The sequence below is a fragment of the Typopeltis vanoorti genome, chromosome 8, assembly GCF_054136105.1.
Source record: "Typopeltis vanoorti isolate ZY-2024b chromosome 8, IOZ_Tvanoo_1.0, whole genome shotgun sequence".
In the NCBI taxonomy this organism is placed as follows: Eukaryota; Metazoa; Arthropoda; class Arachnida; order Uropygi; family Thelyphonidae; genus Typopeltis; species Typopeltis vanoorti.
Window position 1 is genome coordinate 8,769,804 of NC_143556.1, and position 14,308 is coordinate 8,784,111.

The 14,308-nt window shown below is 39.9% G+C and overlaps 1 protein-coding gene across 1 annotated transcript in view; it reads left to right on the forward strand.

Moving 5' to 3' along the window:
- LOC150103713 (frequenin-1-like) overlaps positions 1–14,308 on the forward strand; it is a 185,199-nt gene that overhangs the window by 112,232 nt on the left and 58,659 nt on the right. The window contains exon 2 of the mRNA XM_090396509.1: positions 11,978–12,002. Coding sequence (XP_090252635.1) covers positions 11,978–12,002 — 25 coding nt within the window. The remainder of the gene's footprint in view (positions 1–11,977; positions 12,003–14,308) is intronic.

Sequence of the window (14,308 nt, forward strand, 5' to 3'; positions counted from 1 at the left end):
TGTGTGTGTGAATCTGTACGTAGATAGGTTTTCATTTTTGACCTAATAGTTACATTTTATATGACATGGATCTTAATTTCTTTACTCCTTCAAGGAAACTTCCTGGTTGGCATACCTAAGTTCAAATTCGGTCTAGGTTACAACGAAACTTTCTTACAGTTTTTCTCTTTGTTCACGAGCATCCAAAAAATGCATATCTCATGCTTACATGAGATATGCTTAATGAGAAGTACATTTTTAATTTACCGATAGAGTGAGCTTCCAAAATTTGCTCACTTTAAATGTTTCATTAAGAAGACTAAAACTTTATTATTCTGTGATTTAGTTGAGTGCGCTTTATGTCTTTAGTTATTTTATTTAGACTTGTTTTTAAACTGTAGTTGTTGTTGTTTTTAATTTCCGTACTTTCAGTCGGTGTTTAGCAGGAATTTCTACTGTAATTGAAGCAACAGTCTGACAGGTATTTACAGAACTTTGTATCAATGGGTTTCCTAGAGACGAATCACTTCTGGTTGGCTGGTCATCGCGCCGTGTTTAGTTGGCTGGGTAGCCAGTCGATGTCCCAAAATCGTTTGCCTGTCAGCCAACTTATCGATGTGTGAACGCTTGTGGAGTTTCTTTCCTAGACGAAGTGTGAACGTGTGAAAATACGGAAGTGTTTCCTTCCTTTTTTTTTATTGTGTGTTACGGGCAAAGGGCATCCATGGATGCTGAATTAACCAACTGCGGCAAAGACACGGAGTTGAGCTGTATTTATTTGAAAAAATCAGCATTGCAAATATCGCCGGTGGAATTTTGATTGCCCCTCTTTCCTGAGAGCAATAATTTGAATAAAACCAGTGGAATTGCTCCCTTAAGAAAGGCGGTACTCTGTGAAAAGAGAAGGCGGCTCGACTGCTGCTGACCTTATTTCGATCACGTGATCTCCCGCGCTAGAGGGAGAGAGAAAGAGAGAGAGATCAATTCTTATCAGTCCATCCTTGTAAGCGCAGCGATCTGCTCATGTTTCCAGGGAAACCCAATTGCGAATACACCACACTGATGATGGATTCCAGATATTACTGGCCCACCTGAATAGATGCTGCAGATAATAATGGATGTTGCTGCTGTTGCTATGGGAACCGCCCAGGACTGTGAGAGACGACCGAAGAGTAGTTGTACTGCTGAACGAGGGAGGAGGGAAGGTTAAATGCTGAAATTGGTAGGAAATTTGGATCGCTAGTCTAGAGAATGGAATGCAGCTATTGGCGACGCACACACACACACACAGAGCTACTGATAAAATCTATAAATGTGTATCATAGCAGTAATGGGATGCAATTAATATTTTTCTCCGCAGTTGAGAAATGTAATTCGATCATCAATGAATAATCCCTTAAACAAGAAGATATTCTTTCAACATTATCACGTGATGAGTGAAAAAAAATTGCTATTATGAATCTAATCATTATTACATCCTTTGTCCAAAAAGAAACCGAACTATTCGAAAATAGAAGGAACTAATGGCGCCACCTGTTGTATCTTTTTCTTGTCGAAAGCGGCAACCTTTATTAGTGTTGTGTCAACTGCTTATGACATTTGTTTCATTAGAAGCAGAGTTATAGTGCCAAGAGTGACAGCGTGTTTTGACAAACGGTCGTAAAATGAGTTTCAAACAGAGAGCTGCGATTGACTTTTGTGTTAAACTTGGTAAAAATTTTACCGAAACGCATTAAATGCTTCAAACAGCATATGGTGATGAATGCTAATCTCGTACTCAAGTTTACGAGTGGTTAAGGCGATTTCAAAGTGGTCGTGAGCCGCTTGAGGACGACGAAAAGCCGGGCCGTCCAAAAACTGGACTGAGCGAAGTTAACATCGAAAAAGTGCGTGATTTCTTCAAAGAAAGCCCGAAATCGTTCGTGAAATTGATTGAAGATGAATTGGGGATTCCAAAATCAACTGTGCACAATATTTTGACCGAGAGTGTGGGCCTTTGTAAATTGAATTCGCGATTTGTTCCCCATAAGTTGCTCCCAATTTGTTCCCCACAAGTGTTAATAAGGTCCTTGCAGGGTGCTGCAAGGACCTTATTAAAACTACTTGTAAGGACTCAAACTTCCTTGAAACGATCGTTACTGGTGACGAAATGTGGTGTTTTGAGTAAGAGCCCGAAACAAAGCGCCAGAGTGCTGAGTGGAGACCACCAGAAGAGGGACTTCTGAAAAAAAGTCGCTTGGAGAAGTCAAAAGTATAGACAATGCTGATTTGTTTCTAAGATTCCAAGGGCATTATCCACAAAGAATTCATTCCACCTGGCCAAACGGTCAATGATGAGTTTTATCTCTAAGTTTTGAAGCGATTGATACCGAGAATTCGTCGCGTACGGCATGAATATCGTGACGACCGACCGTTCGTCAAAACACACTGTCACTCTTGGCGCTATAACTCGGCTTCTAATGAAACAAATGTCATGAACAATTGAAACAACACTAATGAAGGTTGCCTCTTTCGACAACAAAAAGATGCAACAGGTGGCGGTACTAGTTTCTTCTATTTTCGTAAAGTTCGGTTTCTTTTTGGACAGTGTAAGCATACAGCATGAAGATGCTTTACATCTGTAGAAAACAAAAAAGAAAACAACGGCTTGTAGTCGTTGGATGGGGATTGAAACATCCTAACCTTTCTCGTGTTAAGAAAGTAGTGAGAATTCTTCTATAACTCCGCTGTTGCTCGAAGACATCTTTTGAGCAGTTATTGTAGGATCGTGTCACGATGGCCCTCCTTCCTATGTCTTCAGGGTGAGTGTGTTCCCCAGCTGGTTTGTATGCTGAAGGAAGAGCAACTTCGGCCTCTTCCATCCGAGACTGGACTTCAATTTCGGTTGAAAAAGATATTGAAAACAGTTCTCATCACGCCGGCATTTTCGCTCTTTCACCTTGACCAGCCACCCTCCTTCTAATCAGTGCACATCATCTTTTTGGACAACACTAAAAGTAATGCTAAACAGTACTTTGGCGAAGAGAAAAGCCAGCTGAACTTACTGAACAGCAATATTTAGTCTTGTTTTAAATTCACTCGGCACTCCCGTCAGACAGTCCTCTTTTATCTCCGCAAACACGAGTTTCCATAAAGGACTTAATGGGGACCGCGATAACGAATGATCAAAGCCATTCATGTTGCTTGTCCTCGCTTTGTTTTTATATCCCATTAATGCGGGCTCCAAGCAAAAATATTTGCACATCTTTAAGAAAAGGATTTGATTTTTAAGACCCTCAGAAATATTCATGAGTAGCAGATAAAGTTCGGAAGGAAAGAAAAATAATAATAAAAAATAAAACAGGCGCGCGCTTATTTAGGATTCTGTAACGACCTCGTGGAACCAGAGTGGCTGTTTAAATATTTAGCATACATAACGACCTGGTTACTTGCGCGTCATCTAGTGGGAGCAGTTGGGTGCAGTAGAATGAAGATGAGATGCGGAGAATGGGAGTTCTGAAGAAGAAGAAAAAAAGAAGGTGTTAAACTCAGAATAGAATCCAGACAAAAGCTTTTAAAATAGAACCACAATGAGATGTGCTGGGATCATTTTAGACACGCGTTTTAGCTAAATAATATTCTTACTTACGAATATTACAAAGAATGGATTTTGCATCTTTTATAACTCTAGAAATGCGTTGCTGTTAAAATGGTAAAGCTGACAAATCAGTTCTTCAACTGTCCTAAAATGTGATGCCCTCCTGAATTTTATTATCGGATTAATTAAAGAAAGATAATCTAAGAACTATATTCCATATTCATGTGGAAAGTTTCAAGCCATGGTTCGCCCCCCCCCCCCAAAAAAAAAAAAACACACACACACGCTGTAGCTTGGAAAGCAGTTTAGATGTCCAATGCCCGATCTATGCACCAATCCGAACCACAACTCAGGAAGTTGTATGAACACGTGCCGAGCTGGTTATTAATTGCGTTTACAGATTCCTCAACATTGGGCAGACGTTTCTGTTTAATCTGTGTAAGACCTCAAAAAAGTTTCCCACAAAAATCGATGAACTTAGGTGACCTGTGACTCGTTTTTTTTTTCAGATCCTCTGTACCTGCATTGAATGTCAAAGTTCGCCGGCCTCGCTCGCTGAGTGAGTAACGTACCAGACACAACCAACAGGCCGTGGGTTCGAATCCCACTGTGGTTACGAATGTTCGCAATATCTATAGGAAGAAGATGATATTCATCTCCCGGTGTGAAACAACCACTTTGCTTATCGAGGGCCTAAAGTGGATTGAAAAAGTTCCACGTTTCATTCCATTAAGGAAGATTATCTCATCCTTGGCCTATCCACTGGATCAGTAATTATTATCGTATGATGACATAGCGGCTGTGAGTTCCCTTTACGGGAATGTACGGCATTATCTCAGTTCCCCAAATATTATCTGGGATCCGGAATCAGGCCTATGGCTGGGTCTGTATTCTTGACTATAATACGTGTGTGTCCACGGGCCGGTTTGCCTGTTTGCAGGGGAAAAACACACAGATAAACTGAGGGTAAAAAACCCTGCTGTCTACGCCTAAGAACTGGGCTATGGTAGATCCTTAAAAAAAAAAAAAAAAAAAAAAAATTGCGCAGCCTTCCTTCAATGAACAAGATATGAGTTTATATTGCCAAAATAAGGGAATAAAAAGACTACGCCAATTTTATATTTTTTTAACCAAAAACATCAACACAATTTTCATATTTGCCTGCAAATGGTGTTTGCAAATTCGTTTTAACAAACTTCATTAGAAAAACTCTGATCTCGGATTGCGAATTAGTTTGTACATCTTTGCGACCAGAGTGTGCTGGCTCGCAATGTCCACACGCGAAGAGGAATTGGATTTTTAGTTCTTTTTTTGAGAAGAGCAACGTGATCTTTGCACAAACCAGACAAGTGGCGCCACCTACTAAACCAGAAATAACTTTTCTTACTTGGATTTGTAAACGGTGCCGTAATGTTTTACGTGTGAATTCTGAGCAATTGCGGTGTTGGTTGACCGCATCCAAACACATCGATTCTCCGTCCCGCTATCATTTCCTGACACCCAAGTCCGATAAGACTGGCAATATCCGAACTAGCCACACTTTTGTCACGTGCAAACGGCCGCAGCCGTAACCAGTTTCCGGCAGGGTTTGCTACAGAGCGCGAGACAAATATTTAACTTGGACGTTTCCCGCTGATTACGCTGTTTGGACACCCGTGGCGTTAGGCAAACGCCCATTTACGAACCGCACGTGACGTTCCTTTCGACCCAGATAGGGAGGGGATTGACGAGATGTGCCGGACGTTGACGGCAAACGTCCAGAATTCCGTCAACACTCATCCCGCCCCATCGTGTCCAGTCGCTCGTCACCGACCAACTCCTCAACTCTCATTCGTATACTTATCTTCAGGGTGACATTTGTCAAGTACACAATTCTGCTAAAAACTGATTATTACTCTGTCCTGGTCTTCTACGAACCCGCCTAGGGCGGTCGTACACTGGGCTGGTTCTCAGAAGACTGGGAATAGCAACATTCAACTCAGGAAGGCATTTCGGAGTTTATATTCTGAATTCTGATACATCTCGTCATTATGAAGAACGTAACGTTCAAGATAAACATCATCGTTCATTTTAAGTGGCGAATGAATTTCATTTATCGGTATGCAAGACCCTCACTCCTCTGCTGCGTGCATTAAGGGTAAGTATTTATGTCTGTCTGTTTATGGACTGATTTTCAAAAGAGATGATAAAGGTTCCTAATGTTATAGAGGGGTCCTTGGTCTTTCCAATCAAGGGGCTTGTCTAAACCAAGTGAGCTACGGACTCCTACAATACTCGTCTTCTATTAAACTGGAATTCATTCAATTAAATCTATCGCTTATTTTAAATAACCCATCATCATATAAAGTAGACAAAATTAATTAAGTCATTCGTCGATTATTGTATACAAAAATAACTCACAGTTGAATTTGCTAATCAGATGATTTGCATCTTTCGGAAGTGGCCATTTGGGGACCAAACTTAATTGAGTGACAGCTGATTTTAATTTTTAACTCGGTCTAATCGACCTTTTTTTTTTTTAATTTAAATCGTATAAATGTACGAAATTTCATTTTGTACATTAATTCGTTACGTGGAATGAATATGATACAGAAGGGAAAATATAACATTCAGCCATGCGAAACATTAACTGCATTAACGAATGGTAGCAAGAAATACATCAGATGCTGTAAACCACACTAAACACGTCATTTCCCTTATGTTGCACTGATGGTTTGCCCACGTGTTCCAACGTACGCGTACAGGGAATCAATTCTTTCTTTTGTTTGGTGGCGATGGGGGGGGGGGAGAGTTGACGATAAAACAAATGATAAAAAAATGGAATTATCACGATCGTTCAATAATCTATTAAATAAAATAAATATTGAATAGATATCTAAAATTTAATTTATTAAATAGAAATATTCAATAAATGAAATATTCAATCGAATGATCCACTGGAAGATAAATCCCTCCTCCCCATGAAGCAAGGCTGATGTCATTTACTTCGTTAATCCGATAATTGTAGGGATAATATGCAAAGTCACTTCTACCGCTGTAATCAGAAAATATCATTCGCCTTTGCCAAGCATGTGTTAGGTTCCGTCGACATTTGCTTTATCGCAACAAAAAAAAAAAAAATGGGTTTAATGGTCCATTCCGGTCAAAGCACACCCTACATGCGAATCTATCTTGAATGTAAACGTTTATCAAATATTGATAGTTTGACATGGACCACCAGCAGCTAGCATTAGGGAAGATTTCGGTAAAACTCTTCGCTTTGAGGATGGTGATCGACTCTTCTTCAGTTGCCCCTTTCGTAGCTGAGTTATTGCACAACGTGAACTCGACATGGACGAAGGTGAAAACTCTTTTATGTTCCTGCTGCATTCCCAAACCCTCGCCCTTGAGGCCTTACAGTAGGGATTTGTGTGGAGTGTATTTTAGAGGTGGACTTCATACAGCTTTCCTTTGTTGACTTCGTGGACTTCTGCTTTACCGTCGAACAGATACGCCGCCAATTTTGCAAAAATCCTGCACGAAGCAATTTATTATCTTTTTTATTTGGGTACGATTTTATTAGGAAATATATTGTATCCTTGAAGACCAAGAAAATTATTCTAGAAAAAATATTTTCCTCATATAGCCATTCTTCGTGATTAGCTTTTTAATCATCGTTCAGCATGGCTTAAAATATCATACTGGTGCTCGTGAGAATTGGATGCTTCGTTCACTTACTTCGTTGCAAGTTTTCCTCATATTTTCTCTCATATTGGTAAGCATACCCCTTCGAATGGAAACATGTTTATCAACACCATGAGTTAAGAATGTCAGCACAGATTGGATCTCTAAGAAATACGAAGAGATAGCTCTCAGTGGTCCATGTTAGTCAATATTCAGATGTTACAACACAGAAATAAATCACTAATACTCCAAAGACTGTGAAAATGATCGTATAGAAATGTGAAGTGATGTATTTTATTTTATGTTGTTTAATTTATTATTATTACGAAAAACAGAATTATTTAGTACCAACACGCTGCACTTGAGCAGAAAAGACAAAAGGTATTGGCTTTCTATTTCTCGTGCTTTCGAGACCGAAAATAAGCAACTGTTCGGGTGGGAAGAGTACTGGGGATATATATAGAACGCAATCGAATACAGCGAGGACTAGAGTGGATCAGGTACCTACTTAGCTCTTAAAAATACGAGTAATTTTTCCACCGAAAAATACGAAGGATTGAAGATCGCCCAACTAAGATTAGATTACTGAATAGGTTTGGGAATTCTGCCTTTTGCTTCCAACAAATCAACACCAACTTTAGTTAAGAGTCATCGATTTGGAAACAAATCAAAGTGGATAACAACCGAATTGGTGAATCTTAAGGGAAAGCTGCTTGGGACACCAATAGACTTCGGGGAGATTTATTTAGAGATGGAAATTACGAAGTCGTTTGTAACAGATGCACTAAGTGAACACTTGCTAAAGCAGATTATGAGAAAGATTTCTTCACTGAAAGGTCGAAATAAGGACGTAAAGAATGTGTTTTAATATTAAGTAAGAAAGAGGAGATGCTGAGGAAATTATGGCTAAAAAAAAGCCAATGAATTAATTTTATTTAATATTGGTTCCCAGACGTTCCTTACGTCGAGGTCATCTGCAATCGGTGCCGTGAACAGTGATCTCCATACCATTCTTCAGTGGGAAAAGGATAACCTAGTGACTTTCAATGCTACCAAAAGGCAGTCCTGTCTTCTTCTCTTGCAGAAGTGATCTCATCTAACCTTCCCTTATCCTCTTATCCTCCGTAATTCACACACATCACCAGACAGGATGAACTATCTCTTCTGGGACTGATATTTACTTCTAACCTCTTTTGGCAAAAATACATCACATCGATAGCTTCTTCAGCCTCTTAAAAACAATGCATTATTTTTCCCTTCAAGAAGCTATTTTACACTCACCCAGCTACTAATGTTATATAAATTCGCAAAAATGCCCATCCTTAGAATATTATACACACGTTAGTGTTGATACACGTAAAACCCCTTAACAATTTTTGATGCTGTCCAAAGGAGAGCAATTCGGCTAATAGACGACCCTTCCCCAACAGACTCACTCCAGCCTCTATATCACAAGTGCATGTTTCAGCACTGTTTCTTTTCTACAGGAACTTCAATCATGGTCACCGCTCCAGTGAATTGGCAAACAGCATTCCTTCGCTCGCTGTTAGGCCTGTTAAAACCACAACAGCGGCTGTCCAACATCCCTTTCCATCGCAACTGCAAATACACAGAATCTGCTTCTGCACTTCCTCATTTATTCCATCTACTTCTGAACTCTGGAACAGCCTTTCCCATGATGTGTTTCCCAACGATTTCAACGTACAGCTCTTTAAGAAAAGAATGTCAATAGGTTTCTTCTTTCTCAATCCTCATCTTCCTCTCACACAGCACTGATCTGCTTTAGGTCCTGGTACCTCTCGTGTGTGTGTGTGTGTGTGTGTGTGTGTGTGTGTGTGTGTGTGTGTGTGTGTGTGTGTGTGTGTGTGTGTGTGTGTGTGTGTGTGTGTGTGTGTGTGTGGTATAAATATAAAACTTTATTTATTTATTATTTATATCGTATTTATTTATGTTATATTTATTTTTATGTGATGTCAATATTGCAACTGGGCAACACTTGATGTCTATTTTGAAAATGTTTGCAAAAGCACATCATTCACGAGTTAACTCTAATCGATTCTACGGAATCGTGTTTTACATAAAAGTTTCTAGAAATAGCATTATTTAAATACGCAAAGCTTATTATCGTCCGCAAATCAGGAAATGTTGTCAGGAAATGAAACTCTTCTCATTGAATAAAATCAGCATCTAAGATTTGAAACACGTGGAAACAGTTCCGCTCAGCAGGCACCTCAGCATTCACGTGATTTGGTAAACGCTCAAGCTTTTCATCCGAATGGGTTGCACCAGAAGAGATAGCAATTCCAGCTTGTGTCAGCAGGCTTTATCGTTTCTGGTACAGAATTATAATCCTATTTATAACCAAATACCTCGTGACCAGTAGAGATAATCCCTTCTGGCCGTTCCCTCGGGGTTAATGAAACTCACACGTCAATACTTACATAAGAGAAGACGGTGATGGAAGTTTGTTATGTTTTCTTGTTTTCTTTTCTTCTGTGTGACTCCCGACCTAAGAAGGGTTGTAAATCTGTAGTACCGCAAGAGGACTAATGATTTTTTTTCTATTAATTTCATTTATTTTTCATGCATTTTCATATTTTAGATAATTCCGAAACGTACTCTAGAACCAAACCCGGAGCATTTTACGCACTTTAAAGCCTCCAATGAGTAAGGCGGTCGTCTCACACCGAGTAATAAAATCATTTCGCCTCTTGATGGTTGAAAGTATGTGCTAACCACTGGGTGAACAAGCAGTTCGGAGCAGATGAGTATTTGTTGCCACACTCCATAAAAAGGGATGCAAAAGTCAACGGGGACTTATAAACCTGTAAGATATGTGGGGGATAAAATAGCAGTCTGTCGTTAAGAACAGAAGCGTAGAAGATGAAAGGCAAAATAATAGGGCAGTCGAGCGTGAAATTTTCTAAACAATGTAATGAGAAGAGAGAGAAAGTGACATTAAACCAGGCCAGGTTGCTTAGGGCTAAATCCATGCTAACTACAAGAAGAGATTCTATAAGGACTAAACGAAATTCTTCCATTATGAAAATCAAGTGGACATTAGATCGAGGATTAATTCAAAGCCGAATGTAGAAAGTGTGGAAGTTTCGTAAAAAAGTTGACCAGATAGCTTACGGGAAAGCACTCCCGACATTCATGAGTTGCCCTAGCACAGACCACTTAGAAGACATGAGCGCATGCCCAAGAGTTCATATATTCGCCTTTTATTAGTCCATTTGATAAAGATTTCACTGGCCTGTTTCGATTGTTTGGTTCTCCTCAGAGACCAGGCAGAAACCTTAAGACAGCAAAAACTCTCGTTCACCATTAAGGAACTTCAAAAATGCTGGATCTAATATTCACTTTATTTATATAATTTTCCATCGCCGAACTGAAGCCTTTTGGCTCTTTATTTTAGTAAATGCTTTCATTAATTTGCATTAACTTTGCTAGCATACATAATCGTGTCATCATTCTCCTAAGAAAACAACGGTTAAGCCATCATTTAGAGTTCTATATGAAAGTTTGGATTTCCCATCTGTGAAAAGGACATTACAAGCTGGAGAAGATTCATAAGGAGAAGAATCCTGCTGATATCAGCAATAATTGGTTACTTGTTTGAGAAAAACGCAAATGTTTAGGGTCAAAAACCGCATAAGAAGTGAGCACAGGTGGAAATTCGCATGCTGTCAATTGCATACGTCGGCAGTATTCAACTCTACAGGTGAACTTGGTGTGTATACGATGACGCTATTAATCTCACAGAAAAAAAGAGGACAGCACTTGCTTTTCGTGAAGACGGATGTTATTAGAAAACATTGGGCTGCCATAGATCACCAGAGTCGCTTTGCTTTGTAGAAGCCTCTTCAATGGAAGGAAGAGGCCATCTGTTAAGAGATAGGAGCTATTTGAAGAGATAGGAGCGTATGGTTGCATGAAAAAAGCGGAAATGTCAGTGTGTGTGTGTGTGTATGTTCTCCTGGCTCCCCCTTTTTTTGTATTGTAGGATGAAAAACCAGAGATTCTAAAGGAAACCCCTTCCGTTCACCGCTAACTTTCAGTTGAAAAGTCGTTCACATCCTAACGGAATTGAAACTCATGTATTTCCTACCAAAGCATCCTGGGTGAGACTCACGTATATCTCAAGCTTAGTTGTTTATATCACGCAGTTTACGAAAAACTCTTTGTAACTCGATCTTACCCTTGCAGCGGCTGAGAGGGTATTCAGAATTCTCCTAGCATCATCTTTTCGACGACACTGTTTTGTAGGTCCGAGCAAAAACCGCACTTGCTTTTCAACCTAAAGAGAAAACAGGATCGGCACCCATGGGAGAAGCCCAAAGCATGGGAATACGTGACGACAATGGGACAACAATAAACATGTATACACAAACGACAGAATTTGTTCTATTAGAGAGCCACCATTTCATTTATCTTCCCAGTGCATCTTTATCTGGCAACCACATCGTCCAACTATTCCATTCACTGGCAACCCCTGTTTCGTGTGATGTTCCTTAAAGAAAGTGTCTTACAGACAAAGTATGGCACATGTGGACATCGCCGTAAGAAATAAAAGCAAAGTTCCTTCTGTTGGTATCCTTCTCGTGCGAGCGCGTTTATGTGTGCGTGTGTGCGTGCGTGGTCTTGTGTGTGAGGCAATTTTTCTCTCTCTCGTAAGCTTCCGTCATTCAAAGTATCTACATTTTATACGTTACCATAGCAACCACCATCTGATCTTTTTTTCTTCTTTCTTTTCAGTTACGGAAAAGGAGGTGCGCCAGTGGTAAGTACTTTTCTTTTCTCTTTTTCTCGGATGTAGTACTTAAATCTCAGAGCGCGCGTGTTCCGTATTTATACTGCAAGATTCCGTGCGCTCCTTAAAACATTCGAAATCCGACTGTAATCACGCTGTGTCAGGCAGAGAACGGATTTTCTCGAGCAACCTCATTTCAGAGAAACATTTGGGCGTCCTTTGATAAAATGGCATCCAAACATTCCTTCTCAATACGCGATCGGACATTCCGGAGATCATTTCGTGATCTCCGAACAACATTGCGAACCCTCTGTTATTTATGAGGGAAATGGGGGGGGGGGGAAGAAACAGATCACAGAACGAAAGACAGGGGAAAAAAGGACATATTTTGATAAAATGAGGTGGGAAAAACAGAAGATGGAGGATGATTGACTGAAAGAGGTAAGTAAAAAGGAGAGAGAAAGAGGAGAAAAATGATGATATATATATATAGATAGATAGATAGAGAGAGAGAGAGAGAGAGAGAGAGAGAGAGAGAGAGAGAGAGAGAGAGAGAGAGATGTGAGAAGGGAAAAGAGAACGATTTCAAATAGAATGAAATTAAAAGACAAGAAAGAAAGAGACAGATTGAGAGGGGAAGTGAAAGGTTAATTACTAGAAATAAGGAGTATAAGTTGGAGGAAAGAATGATGGGAAGGATGAAAGAGAGATAGCGGAGAGAACATGATGATGAGAGACAAAAATGAGATTGATAGAAAAATAGTATTTATGTCCTGCATAAAACATCCATGAATGTTTTAGCAACGTGGCCACAATTTAGGTTAGAAAATCCGCAAGTGCTGCTCTCTTGAGACCAAATATGGAACTAAAGTCAGTTGAGGCTTCCATTATTAGTAGGACGGATTCTCTCTTAGTGGAATATGAAATGCATCCTCCACGTGAAGATATCGGTGGGATTCGGACCCACAGCCTGTTGATTGGGGATGGTATCTGCTTCACCAAGATGGAGCGGAGGAAAGAAACAGAAAGAAAGGGGGAATAGCTCAAGGAGAGGAAAGAAAAAAAATACAAGAAATGAGGGAATATTAAAAAAAGTGAGAGAGATTTTGGTTCGTTTCATCGAACGTGTTTCACTATTTTACTGCTTCGATAATGGAAAGCGCGTTTCTGTTTCCAGTTGCGCTCACGAGTGTGGGTGGGTGGGTGAGGTTAGAATTGCTGCCTTCCTGCATAAAACGAAAGTATTGCGCTGCTTTCGCTGCACGGTATTCACTCGTTACTTGCGGCTAATATTGCAGCTGCACGGAAACACACACGCGAAGTTCGTGGGGGGAGTAAAAGAGCACGCACCCAAAGCTTGCGAGAAGAAATGGCGTTTAGTGGGCAGCGGATAAGCGAACCTTCCTGCTGACGAAGCAATCATGAAGACTTGTTCATTCTCTCTCTCTGTCTCTGCTTTAAAATGGGACTCTCGACAGTGAACTTGACCTCTCGTGAAGCGAGCAGAAGCCATTTTTCAAACCGATTGATTGCGGTGTCGAATCTTTTGTTCGTACGAAGTGCGGCGGCAGTCGGAAATTTCCCGAGGAGCTAAATATCGGTCGTAACATTTTTTGGAGCGCCGTATAAACAAGGTCAGTTACTCTTCCTGAACATCTGGCGACGTTTCCTTTTGAATTAATCTTCCGACGCAGGTGAATCCGCTGCCTTTTCCCACGCACTCAACTGATTATCGGTCGGTTGGTTGATTTTCATTTCTCTTTCTTTCCGATCTCAAGTTTTTCTTCTTAATTTATTCTTTATCTTTCCTCATTTGAGTCTTCAAATCTTTCTCGGCGTCTCTTCGCTCTTTTCTTATACTTTCTCTCCTTCGTTCATACATCTCTCTCTCTCTCTCACTCTCATTTTCAATCTCTTTCATTCTATCTATTTCACCTTTTTCTTCTAAAACTCTCTTTCTTTTCTTGTCTGTGTTTCTCACTTCCTATCTTTATTTGTTTTCCATCCCATGCCTCTCACACTTTCATCATCTTCGACTTTATTTCTTATATATTCTCAAAAGTTTATATATTTTTATGATTTTAACTTTTCTCTCTCTCTCTCTCTTTTTATCTTACTTTCGTTTTTTTTTTTTTTGGTGTGTGTGTGTGTGTGTGTGTGTGTGTGTGTGTGTGTGTGTGTGTGTGTGTGTGTGTGTGTGTGTGTGTGTGTTTAAAAATCTCTTCCTGTCTATAATTCTTTATCTATTTGTATTTCCCTCATTTTCTTTTTTCCCCTCGTCTTATCCCTCAAATCATTTCTCAAACCTCAAACAAGAGTTTTGTTAACCATTCGAC